The 22,832-nt window shown below is 41.0% G+C and overlaps 1 protein-coding gene across 1 annotated transcript in view; it reads left to right on the forward strand.

Moving 5' to 3' along the window:
- CDK13 (cyclin dependent kinase 13) overlaps window positions 1–22,832 on the forward strand; it is a 99,635-nt gene that overhangs the window by 6,109 nt on the left and 70,694 nt on the right. The window contains exons 2-5 of the mRNA XM_069084582.1: window positions 2,356–2,985; window positions 8,617–8,787; window positions 10,753–10,892; window positions 12,192–12,362. Of these exons, the coding sequence (XP_068940683.1) occupies window positions 2,356–2,985; window positions 8,617–8,787; window positions 10,753–10,892; window positions 12,192–12,362 (1,112 nt within the window). The remainder of the gene's footprint in view (window positions 1–2,355; window positions 2,986–8,616; window positions 8,788–10,752; window positions 10,893–12,191; window positions 12,363–22,832) is intronic.

The following is a 22,832-nucleotide window of genomic DNA, read 5'->3' on the forward strand; positions in this document are numbered from 1 at the left end:
GCTCCAAGCTGCATCAAATCAGAGCTGCAGCAGTGAGCGCGTCATCCTGTTCTTCCCCAGTGATTTGCTTATTGAATAAAGGTACATTTTTTTGCTCACATTTACCTGTTTATTAAAATTGCTGTCAATGTTCATTAAAATAAGCCCTCCCCTGAAAATAAGCCCTCTGGTGTTTTTCTGTCCAAAAAAAAAAATTATAAGACAGTGTCTTATTATCGGGGAAACACAGTACTAGTGGCAGAGATTGGGTTGGATCACCCAGCCTTGGAAGCTTTCTTCCAAGTCTTAGAACACTAACTGGGGTGGGGAACCAAACAAAAATTATATAAGTAAAAGACAGCTTAACTTGGTTCCTTTTAAAAATTCCTTCTTTAGGTTTCTTCCCATTCCATTCCATCTTTCAGTCACTTGCCAAAGTGATTTTTCTAAAGCATAGGTCTCCCTGTTACATAGAGGACCAGGTATTAACTTTTCTATTTGGCATTTAAAGCTTTTCATTAACTTGAGCCCAATTAACCTTTCCAACCCACAAAGGCTGCTTCCCTTCACAAGTTCTGTGGGCCAGTCAATCTGGCCTCTTAAATGTCTCTCCATTCCCCATCTCTCTACCTTTGCTCTGGATGTTCACCACACCTGAAATGACCTTCTTCTTCCCTTCTGCCTCTTAGAGTCTCAGGCCAAGTGCCCCCTTCTCCAGGAAGCCTTTATTGGTTCTCTCAGATGCCAATGCTCCCACTAAACACTTGGTATCTCATTGGTCTACATCCATATTTGAACCTCTGCTCGTCCAGAGTGATCGAACATTTATATCATTAGCCTCTGGCACAGTACTTGGTGCCTTAGTAGGCACCTAGTAAACTCTTGGTGATTCATATCAATCTGCTGTTGTTTGGGGAAATTCTTTTAAGAGGAAATAAAAAACAAAATACAGTCTAATGCAGAAAGTCTGCAGAAATGGACGGTCTTAAAAGAAGGCTGTCATGGTCTACATGTGCATGACCTTTGGCCCAAATAGGGACAGCAGCTCTTAGTACTTGGTTTGTGGGCTGTGACAACAGGGTAGGAAGATGGCTGTCTCCCCAGTGTGTTGTGTAAAAACTGGGAATATTTGTGCTGTGTTACCCTGTAAATTTGGATAGGTGATTTAGGCATTGACTTTGATTTCTAGTGATAATCAGTTTCCATATTTATCAGTCATTTTCTTCAAAAGTATATTAAGTAGTCTGTCTAGAGTCATCTTTCAAGAAAGGCAGTTTTGGTGTAGTCTGGGTCCCTTCTACTTCTGTCTCTTACTATTTGTGTGATAATAAGTCATTTAATTTCCCAGAGCCTCTGATTTTTATGTGTAAAACAGGGCTAATAATTGCTCTCCCTACCTTATTGGGGTTGTTTTAGCATAAAATGAGTTAATGTATGTGATTGTGCTAACAAATTGTAAGTGATATTCTACGAAATTAATCATTTCTTTGGTTTCAGACCCTTGACAAAGGACCAAAGTTCCCCTTCTGGCTGTGCCAATAATTTTATGACTTTAGGCAAATGACTTTGCCCCTTATACCTCTGTTTCTGCATTTCTGAAATGTGTATGATAATACTTGCCTTACCATCTCTCAGGGTTTTGTAAGGATAAGGTAAATAATGGTTGTTGAAATACTTTGAAATGCTGAAAACACTTAACAAATGTAATTTGCTATAATAACTTTTCTAATAATTCTTCTGTTATTAAATGCTTAATTATTAATGCTTTAGATATTAATAGAAGGGTAATTTAGTAAGAATCGACTCACTCCTCTCTTCTGTGTCTGATTTGCTGTGCTGTGTGTGTGTGTGCTATAAGGTGAGGGTAGGGAGTCTTTGCTCTGTCTACCAGGAGGAGACAGATTTAACTGAACTTGGACCTTGCTGTGGGGGGTCTGGCTTCAGCTGTTGCTGAACAACTCTCTTACCATTAAACGCCTTGTCTTGCCTGGGTTTCCCGAGGTATCAATCTTGTCTTGTGGCCCTTTCACCTATTCTGTTTTTTTTCTCTCCATGCCTACCTCTGCCTCTTATCATGGGCCAGAGGACCTTGGGAAGACCGGCCAGTTCTATTTCTATAACTTCTAAGCTCTAGTCGGTAGTTACACTTTCTATGATTCTTTTTGTTGTTGCTGCTGTTGAAGAACTAAAAACCTTTCTGGACCTCAGCTTCCCTCATCTGTAAAATAAGACAGTTGAAGTTGAGTTCAGTACTGTAACCCTGAAGGTAGAAATCCCTGGTCTTAGAATAGTCCCAAGGTCAATTGGTAATTGGTAACTGTGTCACACTGTACAGTTGGGAAGTAAATAGTTGAGTTTGAACATTGGCTAATGCAGTCTTTACTGTTTTTCAAGCAGACGATCTGCCAAGTCGAGAAGCAGAAGCCCTTACTCATCTAGGCATTCGAGGTCCCGCAGCAGACATAGATTATCTAGGTCCCGGAGCCGCCACTCTAGCATTTCTCCTAGCACCCTGACTCTGAAAAGTAGCCTGGCTGCTGAGTTGAACAAGAACAAGAAAGCCAGAGCGGCGGAAGCGGCCAAAGCTCACGCCAAAGCATCCAATGCCTCGACACCCACCAAGGTGGGGAGTGTTGACCCTGCCGGTGGCAGCGGGCCTCAGGCCAACCACGTGAAGGAGTTGAAGAAACTGAAGGCCGAACACACTCCTTCTCCCACCAGCAGCGGGGCTCTGAAAAACGACAAGGCAAAAGCCAAGGCCCCTCTGCAGGGAGCAAAGGTAGAAAATAACTTGATTGTAGACAAAACCAAGAAAGGCGTTGTGGTGAGCAAAGAGAGTCAGCCGACTGTGGTGAAGGAGGAGCCAGCAGTCCTGAAAGAGAAAGGCAAACCTCGCACCCCGAGCTTGGGCACCAAGGAGAAGGAGCACCATGGGCCCCTGGTGACCTCCACTCTACCCCCTTTGCCTTTTCCGCCCCTGCTGCCTGAAGACAAAGATGCTGACAGGTGAGTTCTCTGAAAAGAAAAAGAGTGTGTTCTGGGGGGAAGACTGAGCAAAAAGAAGCGAGGTGCTACTGGGATTGGTTTTTACTGTCCATGTTTTGACAACAAATTAGTTTCTGTAGTATCATAGAATGAAAAGGAACATCAGCTAGAAAACCATCACACAGACCTCTTGTTAAGGGCTGTAGTTTTGTGTAGGTACAGTGTCATCCAAGCCGTGCTGCCTGGGTCCACAGTACTTGTCCTGCAGGAGTGCTAGAAATGGCCATTGAACCTCGGGTTCTGGCTCCGGTAGGAGGGCCTGGGGACGCATTGTGGGAGGGTCAGGTGCGGCTCCCCAGTGTCTCTCAGATGCCCTGTCTCCGTGATAGTTTGTGGCAGGCCTCATAGCTAAACCTCCATGGGTCTTACTGATCTCTCCTGGGCTAAATGTTAAGTTATTGACTGGGAGACATAGCATTCAGCTTGCCGAGTTGTAAGAATCAGAAATAATAATATATGTAAAGTATTTTGCAAAACTTTGAGCGCTAGAAAAATGTTAGCTGTTCGGATAGAATTATGATTAATAATTACACAAATATTAGAATCTATTATTGCTTATACATTATAGAAGAATTTTCTCTAATTTGTTTTTATTATTATGACTATTAAGTCATAGGAGAATAGCTTTTCTTAATTGAAACATGAGAATGAACTGAAAGATCAGTTAGTATGTTTTCAGGGGATCTTTGAGTATAAATGTAGGAACTTAAGAATGTTTCTTGTGAGGTTTTTGCTTCCATGAAGCAGGCAGGCCATTTGTTGTCTTTCTTGGGTCCTTTTAAACAATTTGCTTTTGTGATTTTTTTTTTTTAATGTGAGAAGCAAGAACTTTGTGGTTCTGTTCCTGGGACTTTATATCCTGCTGCCCCTCTCCCCTCTCACTCCCCTTTCCCCTCTTCCATCCTCCCCCACCCCCCCATTTTTCCAGAACCTGAGAACAGGTTACAAAAAGAAAAGTAAAATGCTTCCTCTTGGATCCTGTGTTTAGTAAGTCTTCATACTAGTCTCCCTTTCTGTATCCAGATTGTTTCTCTGTGCTGTCCCTCCGTTCCCCTCTCTGTTTCTGCCTCTCTGTCTTCAATCTTTTTTTTTTTCCTCACAAATACAGAAGATCATTTATAGGGCACATCTGGAGTAGAGAGGAAGATTGTGTCCCATTAATGGATATGCTTTGGACCCAAGATTGCTTTACATTGTACCGTAATTTGTTAATATCAAGGGCTCTCAATTAAATCAAACTTCATCCTCTGAAGATCTTTTCTATTTCTAGCTGTTATTAAATTATTAAATTTTTCTGTGGTTTAACTAAAATAACCATTTTAATCTTTTAATTGGTTACTCCATTTTCCCCTTTGCTTTGGGGAAGCTGATGACAGGTGAATTAACTACTGCACCTTACCCCTACCTCCGAACTCATGTGCGCGCGCGTACACCCAGCTACCCACACCCACCCACCCACACACACACACACACACACACACACACACACACACACCCACCCACCCACACCCACCCACCCACCCACACGCGCGCACACACACGCACCCATGATAATTACTAACGCAATGGAGTCATCAGTTTATAGCCAGAAGAGATATTGGAGGTCTCCTCGTCTAGTCCTTGTCGTTTTAGAAAGGAGAAAACTGAAAAACTGAATGATGCCACCTCAGATGTCACTCTGATAATCTTATTTAAAAATAATTACTAAGGTGAGGTGAAGTACAGTATTTCTTATTTAAATAACATTTATGACCATCAATTTTGGGTAACATAATGAAAATATAATGGAACACAGACAAGTGTTCTACTTCTGTACTTACTTTATACCCTTAGCAAGTTACTTAACTTCTTAGCTTAAACAACCTCATCTGTAAAATGGGACTATTCACATCAGCTGACTGTGGGATCATTTGAGGATCCAGTGAGATAATGGGTGGATGCTGGTCTTACCTTGAAGTTAAAAATGCTGCCTTGGAGAAAGAGGGAGAGAAGTAGTTGAGGCAAATTGTTCTTTTCCATTAAAAATAGTTCTATTGATACCCTTTGTTTTTATGTCAGTCATTTCCCCTTAAACCATCATTGAACCTTTCCTTGTAACCAAGAAAAACATTTAAATTGGCTGACTTTCCCAGGACCAGCTTTCATTTTATTTCCTCAGCATTGCAAGAGTCAGCTCACAAAAGAAAGGTAGCTGTTTTATACTATAATTTAGATTGACTTGAAAGGGACAGCAGAGAAATTGAAATATGACCTTGTTATGTCTCTTGTCTTTTTGGTCTTTATATCAGCTTAGAAACCATTGATTAGTACTCGTACTTCCTTTTACTTTTCTCTTTCCCAAAATTCTGTATATTGGTATATGTGTTTCTCTTTAGTAAACGAAGCCCAAGAAGAAAAGGGACTGTGTAGCATTTTTATAAATTTTTTTCTTAAGTCTCAGAAGTGTGACTGACCAATTTTCCCATGATCTAAAGTATCTTTCTTCAAAGGACTTTTCTTTCCTCCCCTTCATCCGATTATCTGTGTGGAAGTTGGTGGTGTCACCAGAGAGGGGTTACTTTGGAGTTACATTAATACCACCTCCTGACAGTTTGGGTCTTTCCTCATCATCCCCCCCCTTTCAGTGAGGAGCAGCGTGTGTTTGTTCTGGTTACAGGGCAAGTTGCCTTGTTGACGGGGATGCACTTGGAATCAAGCCTTTTGGATCGAGCTCTCTTTCATTTCTTTCAGGGCACAGTTAAACACAATGAAATATTTTTATTGTGTCAGTACTTCAAGTTTCCTGTGTTGACCTCTGTATAAATACTATCTCATTTGATCCTCAAGTCCACCCTAGGAGGTAGATGCTTTATTATCCTCATTTTATGGTGAGGAAATGGAGGCAGACAGAGGTTGTGGCTTGCCCAAGCTCACAGGGTTAGTAAGTTTCTGAGGTCAGATCTGAACTCACATCTTCCTGATTCCAGTTCCAGTGCTCTCTGCAGTGCACTACAGTTTGCACCTACTTACTGTGCCAAGCACTGTCCTAATAGGTGCTTGGGAGTGCAAGCTAGAAAAGCCAGACAGTCTCTGCTTTCCAGGAGCTCATGTTCTAGTAGGAGGAGATAGCACAGAGTAGGCATTTTAACTTGAAGTCACATGGAAAATCTTAATGATCTTTAGAATGAGGGACCAAGTGGATGGTGAGGCCTCTTCATTAGTGTCATTTCCACTGATAAAACCATAGTTGTTTCTGATGTTGAACCATTTGATAGTACCAAGGACCTTGGTGAGAAGAATGTGGTTTTCCCAGTCTTAGGTAACTGTGATTGCTGAGGAGGCTGAGGCTGCAGCTCCTGTAAAAACAGCTCTCACTTCTCTCCACAGGTTGATTCCCTGAGTGTGATGACTATTGGGGCTGGACTGGAAGAGGGCCATTGTTTCAGGTTGGGGGTGGTAGGGAATTCTGGGGCTCAGGATTCTACACTGGCTCTGTCTGGGTTTTAGGGGAAGGTAGCAGTCAAGATCTTAGAAGGAGTTTGCCTTTCCTGGATCGTGCCACCTCTCCTTTGTCTCTCCCTTAGAGAGTGCCTTGCTGCTTCAGCTTGGTAGATTTGCCTTCCCTGGGGGTGACAGTAGATTGATGTGCAATTTATTATTCTTGTGCAAAAGACGGAGTGATGTGAACCAGACAGACAGTAGTGTACAATTACTCAGATTCAGAACTAGCCAGCATGGATGGTACTGATGAATCCTTCCATGTTTGCTTGGATTTCAGTAGTAAAAAAGTCTTTGCTTGGCCTTGTGCTCTTGAGCTGACTTTATTTAGGACTGGATAAAGGAATGTACAGCATGCTTGGTAGATGCCACCAGACCTGGGAGGGATGTTGGGAGATAGAGTGAGGATCCAGAAAGGTCATCTTGGAAAAATGGGATTGTTGGACAGAATTTAGTGAGATGAGATTTATGAAGAGTGAATATAAAATCTACTTAGGCCCTAAAAATCACTTACAAATACAAGCCAGGTAAGGCACAAATGACTAGGTAATGCTTTGGGTTTTAAGGGACTCCAAAGCTGATATAAATCAATAGTGTGATGTTGGAGTAAAATAAAAATCAGCCCTGCACCCCCAACTCATGCGATCTGAGGGTGCATTAAGAATGCTCTTGTGTCTGTGGTGCTCAGTCCTGCTCTAATGACACCCAGAATATTGTGTTCAGTTCTGGCCACCACTTGCCAGAAAGGACATTGACTAGGTGAGGAGGTGGCCAGGACTGTGAAGGCTCTTGATCGAGGTCATTCCATGTGAGAAACATTTGAAGGAACTGGGGGTATTTAGCCTGGAGAACACAGGACTCAGGCCACAAGGGCTACTTAGAGTTCAGACACGGTTTTGTGTAGAAGGGTGATTAGATTCATTTTGCTTGGCTTCAGAGAGTTAAATTAGGAACCTTGGAAGACTTGGAGCCCAGGCTTGCTGGCAGCTTGAGGGTTGGGTTGGAAATTCTTGTTCTTGTCTGAGTTGGACTCATTTGCCTCCAAAGTTCCGTCCAGTGCTGAAATTCAGTAATTTTACAGATATATTTGAGAAAATGTTTACTCTTGAAGAAACTGAATGTTTTTGACCAGATATTGCTGTGGGGAAGGTGTTATTTCTTTACTGTTGAGTCTACTTCCTTCCCCTCTCCCTTTCCCCCAGTCTCCTTTAAATTTATGATATATTTTTGAATAATATACAGTACATTATATATAGTATTTTAAAAAAAAGTTTTGAGTTCCAAATTTTCTCCGTCTCTAACCCCGCTCCCACCGATTGAGAAGGCAAGTGAAATTGATATCAGTTATAGATGTGAAGGCATGCAAAACATTTCTGGAAACATTCTTATTAGTTAGATATTTCTCAGTGTGGCCTCACATAATATAGACTATTGTAACTGATTTTTAAGATCCTCCTTAAAATTAATAATTTGTTTTCTTACCTGAAAATTATAAATTTGATTTGATTTTCAGACAAATTTTAGAACTTTTAGCTTGCTGGAGCTTGGATTACCAAATGGAAGCAACGTTAGATATATTAAATAGCACATTGAGACTGAAATAAAAACATGCCCCATCCCATGTGAGTTATCAGCGATAACCAGAGCGGTTACAAACACGCCATCCTACGTCTTCCTTTGGTTTCAAAAAACACTTCATGTAAATTAGATTCCATGCATAAAACATGTCATTTTAAAATTCATGGCTTTACCCTGTTTAGGTATGATCATTTTTTGTTTTAATGAAAAAATGTGTTTAGGATGGACAGAGAGAAGGAAAATGTGACAATATTAAAATGAAGTGTTTAAAATACATTAGCAACTTTTTGAAAATTATAAAATAACCTTAGTCTCTTCAACCAGAATTAAAGAAAGTGCTTGGTAGCTCAGAGGCAGTTCAGGGGCTCGTATGATTGGGGCACATGTGTGGGGTGTCCTCAGTGCCCACGTGTGAGGTCATCAGTGGGAAGTGGTGCAGAGTGTCTTCAGACTCCAGTGTCTGAAGAGAGCCCTGTCCAAGGTGGGTGAGAGGGCGTGAGTGTGCTGCCGTTCACCTGGCCATCCTTTCTTTTCTAGTTTACGAGGGAACATTTCAGTAAAGGCAGTGAAGAAAGAAGTTGAGAAGAAGCTGCGGTGCCTGCTGGCAGACTTGCCCCTGCCCCCCGAGCTCCCAGGAGGGGACGACTTTTCCACGAGCCCCGAGGAGAAGAAAACCTCTGCCCCGACGCACAGCAAGAGAAGGCCCAAGTACGTGTGCTCAGCCCTATCCTTGCTTCTGCCTACCAGCTCTTAAAACTTGCCTCAGATATTTTTGCTTTATCCAGAAAAGCTGAAACATGAAATCAGATTTCAAAATTGAAACATTCCAATGCTCCAAAAGAACCCCAGATCTTTTGTATTAGTAGCCTAAGTTTTGTTTTTGTTTTTGGTGAGGGGTTGAGTGACTTGTCCAGGGTCACACATCTAGTAAGTGTCAAGTGGCTGGTCAGATGCCGGATTTGAACTTGGGTCCTCCTGACTTTAGGGCTGGTACTCTATCCACTGTGACACCTAGCTGCCCCAAACCTCAGTTTTTAAATGTAATTTTCAGTGTACTAGAAAAATTGACTATCTTCAGGATTACTTGGTGTGATCTGTGAGTTCCAATAAAGAAAATCAAACAAGTATATGAATTGCTGTCACTTGGAAGAGATATTGGATGTGTTTGCTTGGGAAGAGAGTTAGGAGCAATGGGGAGTAGCTGCAGAGAGGCAAATTCAGTTCTAGAAAAATGACTTACCAGTTAGAGCTCTCAAAAAGGGCGCTGGGTGGCCTGAGCTACCTCAGGGGTCCGCCAGCAAAGGCAAGAGGAGTGACTTCCCCGGGGGTGTTGTTGGGGTGGAATTGATGCTTTCTGACTCTCAGATACTGTGGTCTTTTTAGCTTAATTCCCTGTGACTCTAGGAAATAGAATAATTCTCTTTTATATATAGGAGATTCCAAACAAAGTAGAAACAGTGAAACTTGGAGGCAAAGGGAAGGTGCTTGTGGTCAGCTCTCAGTGAAGCCACACAAAGTAGATTGTTGGAAAGCTGATACACCCCTTTGCTTTTAGTTTCTAATTTTCTTGCCTTTGGTACCTCCTGTGTATCTTCCTTTCCATCAGGAACTGGAATTTAAGATAGGTTTGAAGTCTTATTCTAGTAGTTTCAGTGAAGTCTCCCTGCAACCTAATTCAGCCAACTGCAAACATAGCTCCTTTTTCTTACAACTTTCTTTCCACCAAGGGAATTTGTTACTTAGATGTAAGCTTAAAAGTGAAACATTCCATGCAGATTAATTGGGAAAGTGTGAGATATTGTTCCCTGGACTGGGTCATTAGCATAGGTTGGGAAGCTGGGACAGTTTCAATATTTCTCCTTATTTGGTTACAGTAGGTTATAGTATTTTATTTGAATGGTTGTAGCTATTAAAACTAACCAAGCATTTCTTTTAGAGAATATAACAAAAATTTCTGAAGTATTCCTATGTCTACAGTGTGGAGAGTTTGTTGGGGAAAAGTTAGGGAGTCTGAAAATCTGGGTTCAGATCCCCTCTGCCACTTATTCCTAGTATAACTGTGGTTAAGTCATTTGACTTTTCTGGGACTCAGTCTCCTAATCTGTGTGGGACCAGACAATTTTTATGGTCTCTTCCTGCTCTAAATCTGTGATACTGTGTTCTGATATTAGTGTGGGGATTTGAGTTGATTGAAATGAAAAATTGCATATAATTCCCAGACTTTAGAAGTGAGTAATGATATGTACATTTGTCATTATAGGACATAACTCTATATTAGTCCCCAAAGTTCAATAGTTTACATTAAAAAACATACTTTAGCATGTTTAAGAAAAGAGATGTGGTTGATGATTGGGAAAACATGAAAGGACAAATCACTTGGGTTTTTCCCCATTGAATGTTGGTTTCTTTGGCTTTAGTGACATACTGTTTTGGAAAAACTTTGATGGAACTTCTTTCATTTAGTTCTTTCTTAGTTTATACACAGAATGAATAAATATCTGGGTGGTAAAATGACCCTGTAGCATTATTGTAATGTTGGGTCCAAAACCCCATTGTCATTATAATGATGGGGGTGGGATGGGCTACAAGGGAGGAATGGATTTTATTTTACTGATTAGTACTTAAACTAGTCTTGCTTGACTGCATGTAAAACTTCAGAACTATATTTACTAGAATATGTGGGCCTCGCTATGGTGAAATAAAAGAAAAGGATATTGACTGGGGAAAGCGCTGCGTGGATAAATTTGATATCATTGGAATTATTGGAGAAGGCACCTATGGGCAAGTTTACAAAGCCAGGGATAAAGATACAGGTAAGAGCTCTTAAAATATGCTTATGTTGTTATATGCTGTGGACTTGGCTTGGTTTCATCTTCTAAAAATACAGTTTTAGGAATTTTTAAGAATATAGTTGACATAAAGGGAATAATTGTATTATAATCATGTCAACTTATTTTGCCACATTGTGATTCTTGATGGAATCACGTGTTTCTCCTATTCTGATCTCTTTTGTTTTTAAAGAAATTTTAACATATTTTTAAAATTTTCCTTTGTTAGCCGTAACCATATAATTATTTCAACCTTAGTGAGGCAGGTTTTTTTTTAAAGTATCTTTTTATTTAAAAATTTGTAAGAAAATTTTTTTTAGAGAAAGATTAGGAAAAAAAGCTTACCCAGAATTGTTTTATAGCAGATTTTATTGTAGCAAGTTCAACACAGTACTTTTATTATTATTGGCAGTGGTCCAGTTCAAGAAAGTCCTTTTGATTATTTAAGGCCGTTTAGAAACATTTTATTTACACAGTAATTTATACATTCTAACCCTAAGGAGGTTAGATGTTTGAGAGTTAACCTTTAGGAATGTAGGCGGGAACTCAGAAGCAAGTGAGAAATGTTGGGAGCCTTAAAGGGAGAAGAACAGTTACATGGACAGAAGAAAGAAGGAACAAAAAAAAAGTGTAAATGATCCCAAGCCATTTATTCTCTTCTATTTCCTCATCTTAGGCCTTGACCACTTCTTCAAGTTAAACAATTAATATTAATGATTCCCTGGAGTCATTAGCAGTCAAAGAAGCATGACATGGATTTTAAGATGATTAAAATAAAATCCACAAAACAACTATATGTGAAATAGTCTTTTGGTTTCTTCACACACACACACACACACACACACACACACACACACACACACGACTGTAATGTACTTTGTGAACCCATCTTGCTGACAAACTATAAAAAAGAAAAGAGCCTAAATGTAACTGTCTGGTATTTTGCCTTATTCAATCGGGCAGTTGCTTTAAGTCCTACAGGTGTCCATTTACTTGTTTAATACCAGGCAGAGTGTGATTCCACTTTCAGATTGGTGCAAATGGATATGGGCTAGTTATTTTTTTTAATTCACCAGTTAGAGTTGGAATTTTGGCTGTGGTTTTCTCGGATATAAGTAATCTGGGTCTCATTTATGTAGAAATGCAAATTGGGTATCCTGGCAATGAAAGTATTTGGCATTGATGGTGTACTGGGGCTTTAAGTAATAGAGATCAGATATTGAAGACAATGACATGTGGCTAGCCCATTTGTGATGTATTTTGATTTGTTTAATTTTGTTACAGGAGAAATGGTAGCCTTAAAGAAAGTCCGGCTAGATAATGAAAAGGAAGGCTTCCCCATCACAGCCATCAGAGAGATCAAGATCCTTCGGCAGCTCACCCACCAGAGTATCATCAACATGAAGGAGATTGTGACAGACAAAGAAGATGCTTTAGATTTTAAGAAGGACAAAGGTATGTGATGTTTATTTAGAATACTGGCTTTATTTAGTGGTAGCAACACCAACTTGTAGGTCTAGCTTGTTATTTGATTAGAAGTACATTTTTGGGGAGATAATTGACCTTTTGGTAGTAAACAGTTAAATGAGAGCCTGTTAACCTAAGGAAAGCCCTTTATTTTAGAAATTTAGTGGAATTGAATATGTTTTAGTACTTCAGTGGGTCACAAGCCATCCATGCCTTCTCATTGTGTGCCATTCTTATCCATGTCCTTCCATGAATCTTTCGTACCAGGTAGAAAGCCTTCAAGCTGTCTTAGATCTCATTGATACCAAGAGAGCATTCATGCTATCTGCCCCTTTGCTCTAGCTCTGGGCTGAGTCCGCCCTCTTTTCTGCTCATATGTTGCCTTGAGGACATCTTTTGCCCTTTTCCCATTTAAACCATAATCTGTAAGTATCCTGTATTTTCTTCACACTGTACATCATTCCATTGCCCTTTAGGTCCTTTTGAGTCTTCTGGGGTCATGGTGGTCTATGATCCACAGCATCCTTAGTATTTTATCTATTTTAAAAAGAGGTTCATTTGCAAAATAGGGCATCCTGCAGTCCTTGAAAGCACTGCTCAGTTTCTCCAAGGCATTCCTGTCTACCTTCCTCCTCCTGCTGAGTTCTGGGTCTAGATCTCTATCACATAGAAGGGCACTGATGGACTGACTCCCTGGGCCACCTGCCCAACTTTGTGCCCTGAGCTGGTCTGCATGCCTTCTTCATCCACTTGGTTTTTCCTGTGTGATTTGTCATCTTGTTCTAGCAGTTGAGGATATCACTGAGGGAGGCTTGTGGTCTTCAGGGACTCGGTATATCAGCATTGTGTCATCTGTAAGCAGCATCTGGGCATTTTGATAAGCAGCTTATTTCTTTTAGTGGATTCTTTGTGCCAGCTAAGAGAACAGCAGGGACAAACAGTGTGTGAAAGAACATGCATTTTCAAGTCTAGGCACCCGTTTGGAAATTTTTTAAAGGCTTGTGCTGAAGCCCTGCTTTGGGAGTTTGTGTTGGCAAGCCTTATATAAAGACAGGCGTTTTACAGTGAACACCATCTATCTTAGTCTTACTGACCTTAAACATTTAAGATAACAGTAACAGCCTTCAGACCCCCCCAGCTGTCTGCAAATGGGTGTTGCCTTTGAATCCCACTGGGCAGCTTTTCTTGGCTCTCAATGCGGAGTGGCAGAGCAGCCTGCTCTTAGCTCCTGCTGGGGCTGGGCTGCTTCCTCTCCATTCCTAGAGCTTGTGTAGCTTCACACACTAAATTCTCTTTAGTGACAGTGTAAGTGTTGAGAATAAGATTGAGGAAAGAGGAGGGGTTTGTAGCTCACAGTGCAGTGCCGTCGTTTTGAAGAAAGGGCAGCATTCTCAATTCAGCGTTCCATTGCCAAGTGAATATTCCTCATGATAACTGCTTTGATCCTGTTCTTCCACTCAGAAACCTGCAGTGGATATGGCACTAAGGGTGAAGTAAAAAGTTATTATATGCATCTATATGATAGAAAAATTTAAAAACCAGTTGTAAATTTTAAAAAATGCTTTTCCTATTTATGAACGTTAATAATAAATTATTTTTTAAACTCCTAAACTTTCGGAGGTTTTCCATTGCTTATAGGTTAAAGTCTCCAAAATCCTTAGCTTGACATCTTAAGCCCTTACTTGGTTTGGTTCTGTTGTACTTTCTAACTAGAATCCTGAAACTTCAGCGATAATCTAGCCCTTTCCTTTATCCCTTTCCCTAATAGCAACTCCTTCCCAGTTGTCCCAACCTTCTGGCTCTTTGCTGGATGGGGGATCTGGCCTTTTGACTCACGGTATCCTCTGAGCCTTTCTTGGGTTACCTGGACAGTCCTTCTCTAGGCCAGGCCTCTTTTACTTTTCTCCCTACCCCTTCCCTCCATTGGCAGTCCCTCTTCCTGCCCTCAAAATTAATTGGTGTACGTTTTATATAGACATATCCAGCTGCATATGGGAGAATCCTCCCCCTCCCCTGGTTGAGGGGGAAGAGTCTTGTCTATTTTTGTCTTTGTATCCCCAGCCCTTAACCCAGTGCCTGGTGCTTTAGCTACAGTTGTAGAATTAAAATTTAAAATTTTTTTTCTGCTACTTTGCTAAAATTATCTCATATCCACCTAAGAATGGTAAATAAACTGTCATATCTGCAACCAGAAAAGAGTAATCTGTCCTAAGACAAGCTGGAGTTACAGCCTTTGTAAATCTGTGCCCAAGTTGCACTCTCGTGTTTGCTGGCCTGGACCTGGTCAGGATCCCAAAACACATGTGTTCTGAGTATGACACATTCTGCCATTATAAAATGAGGGAATAGAGATGGCATCATGTGTGACTTCAGTCTTAACCCTGAAGTCCTAATACCTAGGTATTGCCTAGCCCAAATGCCTCACTCTCACTCTCTCCAGTGCCAGGTCCTTAGTGTCAAGTGAGAGAAGACCTCAGGAATACAGGTACTATGGCTGCACTTCCTGCTTATGTGATGTTGGAGAGTCCCAGGGCTGCATGCCCTGATACTTTTCCTGTCTGGTGCCTAGGAGCCCCCCCCCCCCCCAAATTCCTGTAGTTCTGTGTTGCATGTTGCTCCTTAGAAGTAAAGCCTTAGCTCATTTTCCCTGCTGGCTCTCCCAGTACTGTCTTCTGTATTCAGCAGAGCCTCCTTTCCCTGGAGCCACCTTCTGTTGTGTCCTTGGAGACCCATGGTCATTGAAAACAAAGCCCTTTCCCCTAGATCTTTTCCTTGGGCATGCTCTCTATCTTAACTGCCTTCATGGGGACTGGATGAAGCATGCCTGTTGACTCCACTACAGAGGCCTCCTTCCCATCTCTGAGCTCTTTCACCCTATCTCTCCTCCTCATTTTGATGTTTATTTATTTATGTAATTCTGAAATTGAAATTTATGGCCTTAGAAAGTACTTTATAAATCGAGGAACCAGGTTCAGAGATTCAGGCTCCCATCTATGATGTTGACCTTGAGGTGGTGTGATCCAAGCTATGGGACAGAGTGAGGAAGGAACACAGTATTTTCCTTAAGGGAAAAGTAGGGGGAAGTGGAGCAGTGTGTGAAGGAGGATGGCAGCTCGGAGGGAGCCGTGTTGCAAAGTAATGGTAAATAGAGTTTGAGTAAATGACTGTAGATTGGTGCCTGCTTATGCATGGATTTTAGAGATGGGCCGACAGTTCATAAATTGGTCTTAGAGGGAGTGGGGAGCCACTGAAGGGTTTTGAGAAGGAAAGTGGCCTGAGGAAAATTGATATATTAGGGTGCTTGCAGTGGGACTAGAAGAGCAGGTCAAGGGACAGTGTGGTAGAGTCCACAGAGTTGGAGATTTGGGGGAGTCCTGGTTTGAAATCCTATCTTTAATCCTAATGTGAGTGTGGTCCAGTGACTTAGCTTCTCTGGAAACTGCAGTGATGGTATGTGCAGTGCCAATCTCTCTCTCTCTCTCTCTCTCTCATTGGGACGCTCAGGGGAGATGACATCCAGCCAGTATTTTACCCAGCCTTTCATTGCCATAGAATGGATTGATGCTTAGGTCTAGCACTAAAGGGGATCCTGGAGGGTATCGAGTCCAGACAGGAGACTGAAGCCCAGAGAGGTTAAGAGGGCTTTGCCTAAAGTCCCACAAGGAGGGAGTGGTTGAGCTCAGGTTTCCGTCCAGCCCCATTGCCACTGAGGACCTTTTCCGCCAGGAGCAGAAGGATGCCAAGGCAGCTCACTCTCACCAGGATCATTGGCAGGATTCTGGCAGCTGCTCAAGGGCAGGGACTCTCCTTTTGCTTCCTTTTGGATCCCAAGCCCTTGGCACAATGTCTGGAACATAGTAGGCACTTAATCCATGTGGATTGATTGGTTGAAGTCAGCTATAGTAAAAATACAGAAAATGTACAGATTACTCTTTTCTGGTTGCAGATGATATGACAGTTTATTTAGCATTCTTAGGTGGATATGAGATAATTTTAGCAAAGTAGCAGAAAAAAATTTAAATCTGCTGGTCAACTTTTTTATGTCAGTAACAAAAACCAGTGGTATCTTACTATTTACAATATTTCATTGTGTTCATTATCAAGAGATTAATGCAGAATTAACATAAAGATTACTATAGCACATTTTAAAAATAAAGAACTAGTTTCAGTATTTATAGCTATCATAAGCAAATACAGTACAGATCATACAATCCAAATTAATTGATAGATTTATTACTTTAAAAATCAATAGATGGAGCAGCTAGGTGGCACAGTGAATAGAACACTGGCCCTAAACTCAGGAGGACCTGCGTTCAAATCTGGCCTCAGACACTGGATACTTACTAGCTGTGTGACCTTGGGCAAGTCACTTAACCCCAGTTGCCTTGCCTTCCCCTCTCCCCCTCTCCCCCTCTCCCCCCCATCAATAAAGTTAACATAACTTCATCAAGAACAGGTCATGCCAGAGTAACTGGAATTCCTGTTTTGTCCAGGTGCTAAATTGGTAGATCCAGATGTACTTAGATAGAAGTTTTATAAACCAATCTAGTAGAAATATTTGTAAAAAATGTGTTTTTATAAACATTTTACTTATTTCCTTTTGGAAAAGTGTCTTATTTTTGGCTTTTATTTTTATATCCTTTACATAATGTACATCCATCTCTTGTAATGAAGTTTAAAAAAGAGAAAAATCAGTTAAGTAAAACAAAACTGTTCTTCCTGGTATCTGACAATATAGCTCACAGTCCATACCCATAGTCTTCTCTCATGTAATGAAGGGAGAGAGATATTTCCTCTTCTTTACCTTCCTTTATAAAAAATGTGGGGTTTTTTTGTGTGTGATCTTTTTTATGTCGTCTTCATTTCTACTTCTCTTCATCCCCATCCATTTGCCTGGAAAGCCATTCTTAGTAGAGAAGAATAAAGAAAGGGAAACATGCAGCTCAGCAAAACCAGGCAGCGTGTCATCTGGCAGCCGTATTTTCCCACTTTTCCAAAAGAGAGGAGATGCTTTTTTTTTTTTTTCCATTTCTTCTGTGGTGCCAGAGTTGGTCCACATTCAGTGCCCTTTTTGTTCTTACTGATCTTCCCTTGATCATGTGCTCGAATGTAGTTTTCTAGGTTCTGCATACTTTTCTCTGCTTCAGTTCAGATAAATCTTCACATACTTCTCTGAATTTTTGCAAAATCCTTGTTTCTTGTGGCACAGTCATATTAATGTAGCTTCTATGCTTATCTCTCAGTATTGTGGATTTTCATTTTTGCTCTAATAGTACGATGACAACTTCTGCTCTTATGAAATCATCCAATGCATAGAAAATTTGATTCCAGTCATTTTCTTTCTGTTATGTGTCTTTTTGTTTTAGATTTACATTATTGAGATTTGGTTTGTTATCTGCTTTGCTATTCTTTCTGAAAGATTGTTTAAGCCATTCACATTGATAGTTAGGCTTGTGTTTTCCTCCATTAATTCTTTCCTCTTGATTTTTTTTTTAAGTTAGTACTTTGTTCCTTAGTTTTTGTTTTTGTTTTGTTTTTTTGCTTGTGTGGCTTTGATGCTTGTTTCTTTCCAAAGGCTCTTCCCCCAGTTTCCATTTACTTGCTTTGTCCCAAGTTCCTTTAACTTATATTGTTAATTTCTTTTCTTGCTTTTTAAAAATCTGTTTTCCCTGTCTTTTCCTCTCCATATAAGCTTACAGCAGAAACCCTCTCAAAAAAACCCTACCTCTCCCATTTAAATTTTAATCTTTTTCCAATTTGGTCCTCATTTCTCTTTACTTCTTATTTATTCTGAGTTGTTTTCCAATTCATGTGCTCTATGCTTATTCTTTATTTTCTGTATCCCTAGTTACAAGGTAGAACTTCTGAAATACCAATTTTGAGCTTCCCATTTCTGTATTATAGATCTTACCCTGTTCACCTTTTTTGGCTTTTCCTTATTCTTAGAAATGTTAATTCTTGGGGGACACAGTGTCAGATGGAAACAGTATCATGTGATGAGACTTGTTCCCCATTCTTATCTTGACTTCTCTTGACTCAGAATACTGGGTTATCTGATTTCTGGTTGTGTCTGTTCTGCCCCTCTGGGTGCTGGCTGCCCTTGGCGTCACATTATCTCTTCTCCTCTGTTTGGTCAAGTCCTGGCAGGGAAACCCTTTTTTGGAAGGTGATTTTCAATTGGCAGAATCCTCTCCCACCTCCACCCTCCAACCCTCATAGACTACATTATAAGGTTCCTATGTCTTATATAGGAACATACATACACCTTTGCCCTCAGGGGAATATATTCTTTGATGACACCCTTCCCTTTTCCCTTCTGGGACAAGACTTTTCCTTCTGCTCCCCCCCACCCCCCAGCCTCTATCCCAGTCCTTCAGTCTCTTAACAGTGCCCCACAGTTGTTTACAGATGAAAGAAATTAATCCTTCGATGTTCCCCTATGGACTTGGTGGAGACATCTCCTTCTCCCCTCTAACTTGGCTCTGTTCTTCCTATTCTTATCTCAAAAGATTTTGATTTACTATTGGGGAGCGGGAAAAGCATACTGGGCGTGGGGGGATGTGTACTATTAACTTTAATTCAAGGAGTAATCAATCACTCACCTCTTCTCTTACAATTTTTAAAATTCCCCTTAAATTTTTAGCTCTTGAAGGCCCTTTTGTTCCCTTGATTATTCTTTTATACCTCAGTTCAGTTTTTTCTTCTTTTTTGGAGCAATAGGGTGTAAACATAAAGAAACTGATTTCATTAGGTAGGCTTGACTGTTACACTTATTGACTTTTCTTTAATTCAAAAGTCAGATATTCTGTGAGCATTTAGGGTTAACCCTAACCCTGACCCTCTGACTTCATCTTTTTATTTTTTTGTAGGAATGCCTCAAATGTGTCTGTTGCTGAGTGTCCTCTTTTCATTGTTTATCAGTTTTATAATAAATGTTATCTTGGATTGACCTTGAGCTCTTGTGTTTTTTGCAGTATATAGTGTTCTGTTCTCTTTGATTACTTTAGACTATTGTCTTGACAGCTTGCAAAAAGTGTATTACTTGTTGTTGAAATTGTATAATTTAATCAGTACTACATGCCTTGCAGTTTTAAATACTATTTTCCCTCTGGTGGTAATTCAAAGAGCCAATTGATTAGTAATTTGCCTGTATTCAAATGTTGTGGGGAGTTTACTTGTAACATTTCCTGCTATGTTGTATTCAAATTTTTTGATGTATCATGTTTGTCTGAGAAATCCTGAAGTTCTGTTGGCATAGACTGTTCTCAAAGAAAGTTGCTTCGATTTCTATAGAATTCATGTGCTCTTTTAACATTATTGCCTTTTTCTTCTTTTTTGGCAAATTATCTTCCATTTCTGTATTTTTCTGTCCCAAATCTGTCATTTGCACCATTCATATCTACTTCTTTGGTGAAACTCTGCATTCTACCCAGTAAGTTCTATACTCTTGTCTAATTTTTTCCCCAAATAATGTGAAGTTTTTTTTGTCCTTTACTTTCTGTTAACAGTTCTTCTATCATTATCACATCCCTGACATCTTTTAACCTTATTTCTTATTTGAAACCGCCTGGATTTTTTGCTGTTGCTCCATGGTTGCTGGGGTGCCCCCACACTCTTTCTGATGGGGCATTTCAGTTCGTCTGTCTTTATGTTTTAGTACTTTTTCACAATGTCTGAGCCTTCCCTGGAGCTCGTTGCTCATCTTTTTTCCCTCTTTATGAGTTCCTTTGTCTCTTTTACTGTTTGTGAGTGGTGTTTTTGTTCACAGGTTCTTCTTTGACTTTTTGGGGTTTTTTCAGCCTTTCTCTTGTATTTCTAGTTGCTTGTCTCTGAATTCCTACCACTCATGTTTCCACTGTTTTCAGACTCTATCTACCTTTTCCAGTAGGAGATGTAGAAACCTCACCTGGGTTTTTAACTGGAGTCAATTCTGGTGGGGAGAGTGCTGGCTCTGGGTGGGTTTCTAGGACCGTTTTCCATGGGTAGAAGCTCTTTTCCCTCTTTTCCTTCGTATGGCTGCATAGAATCAGCAAATACTGCCTCTTTTTCTTTCCTTTCCTTTCCTTTCTTCTTTCTTCTCCTCCCCTCCCCTCCCCTTCCCTCTCCTCCCCTTCTCTCCTTTCTCCTCTCCTCAGGCAGTCAGGATTCAGTGACTTAACCAGGGTCACACAGCTAGTAAGTGTCTGAGGCTGGATTTGAAATCAGCTCCGATGCTCTATCCACTGTGCTACCTAGCCACCTCTATACCGCCCCTTAAGGGATGATTTGGATTAGACTGAGTTATTGCTGTGGGAGTGAGGGTGAAGAGGAGGGGAAAGAAGGAAAGATCCCTACACCGCAGGCCTTCAAAGTTGCTTTTGTGTTTTTTGTATTGGATGGGGGCGGGAAGCAAAGAGGATAGGGAACTGCACTGGGTCCATGCCTTGAGAATTGTTTCTTTTATTTTGGTATTTTTACTCTTATTGTTTCAGTTTTAGTTACTCTGGTCCATAATTCTCTTTTGTGGGAAGTTTTGAGGGTCAAGAAATTTTCAGAAAACAACTATTCTGCCATATTATTTTTCTTCTTTTCTTTATTTTTTTTTTAAAGCAATCGGGGTTAAGTAACTTGCGCAAGGTTACATGGCCAGTTATTTCTGGGTGGGTGCTGAGTATCTGAGCCTGGATTCGATCCCCAGGTCATCCTGACACTGGAGCCGGTGCTCTTACTGGCTGTGCCACCTGCCGCCCCTATTCTGCCATATTATTTGGCACATGCTTTTCATTTACTTAAATTTGGGCAAGTCACTTGATAATATCTCATGCTCTTGTGGAAAAGATGGAGAGATGTGGGCTAGATGATCATACATGTCGGTGGCTTTAGAACTCAGTGAGTGACCCTGTCTAAAGGGTAGTCATTGATGGTTTCTTGTCCACGTCTTGGCAGGATATCGCTGATGGTTTCCCTTGATGATCTGTGCCTTAGTGTTTGTATAAAGGTCTTGAATAAAATCACAGATGGGATGACTGACAGGCTGGACAAGAGCTAGATTTTCCAAAGTCTTTGACAGACTGAACCTAATAAGAAGACATTTCATAGGCCTTGGTTTTAGAGCTGGAAAGAGTCTTCCAGTCCAATGCTTGCATTTTATAAGTGAGGGATCTGAGAGTTGGAGCAGTAAAGGGACCTACTTAACTGTCTGGGTGACTTGCAGCTTAGCAAGGTTCCACGATGTAGAGACATGATATCACCAGAAGACTTTTGATGTAAAAGAGCGATGGCCCTTTGTTTCATTCAGAAACGTGGGGGGATTACAAGCACTCTGCAGTTTTCTTGCCAGCTCTCATCCCCTTTTGTTCAGGGCCCAGCTCCATGTCCATCAGCGGTGTCTATCTAAGGTACGTGTGCTGAACTGGGGGCTGTCCAGCCAAGTTCCTAGGGTTAAAGTATCCCTTTTACACTTAGCAGTTGGGGAAGATATGGTGGGTAGATTGCAGCCCATCTGAGAACGAGGTGAGGGTTTTGTGGCCTTGTGTGTTCAGTGTCTATAATCAGTCTGATATTGCTGCTGAGAAAGCAAAGGTGATCATGGGCTGCATTGCTAGAAGCAGAGCTTCCCTGAACGGGGAGGTGCTTGTTGGGTTACAGTCTGCTCTGCTCCCAGCAGTTCTGCAGTGTTTTGTCCCTTTCCTGGGGCTCATATTGTAGGAAGGACATGCGAAGCTGTCTAATATCCAGAGAAGGGGCCGCTAGGAGAGTAGAGCAGCCCAGATTTAATACCAGATGATAACTGGTTGAAGGAGCTCTGAGGATGGTTAACCTAGAGAGGACATAGGGAGAGCATGTCTTGTGTCTTGGAAGTATTTAAATGCCTATGGTGTGGAAGAGTGATTAATCTTGTGTTTGTTGGCCCTAGAAGAGCCATGGGTGGAAATTACAAAGGTCAGATACAGTCTTGTTGTCAGTAAAAAAACAAACCAAAACCCAGCTAACCCAGTTAGTTGAAAGTGAAATGAATACCGTAGGGTGGGAGCAGATCCTCCTTAGTGAGTATCTCCAGGCAGGCGCTATAGACCATTTGTTGGCCATGTTATGGAAGAAATTCTTTTTTGGGTGTGGGTTAACCTGGATGACTGCCAAGATCTCTTCCAGCTCTGAGATCCGGGTGTTCGGAGATTTTTTCTTATACCTATAAAACTGGTAAAGATCATTGGGCATTAGAAATCTGTGTTGGCATGTCAGATAATCAGCATACCTTTTTTTAAGCACTGGTTATGTGCTAGGCACTATGCTACAAAGAAAGGCAGAAACCAGCTCCAGCCCTGGAAGAGCTCCCAGTTTAACAAAGGAGACAACATATAAATCTCCAGGTACAGGGGAATTGAAGGGATTGAGAAGAGAGCAGGCATTGGCAGCTGGCAGTGACTTCCAACAGAAGATAGGAGCCAGCTCCTGCAGGAACCACGGTGCCCAGGAGGT

The sequence above is a fragment of the Petaurus breviceps genome, unplaced genomic scaffold (genome assembly GCF_028583685.1).
Source record: "Petaurus breviceps papuanus isolate PSGF00001 unplaced genomic scaffold, PetGlider_PUasm1.0 174, whole genome shotgun sequence".
In the NCBI taxonomy this organism is placed as follows: domain Eukaryota; kingdom Metazoa; phylum Chordata; class Mammalia; order Diprotodontia; family Petauridae; genus Petaurus; species Petaurus breviceps.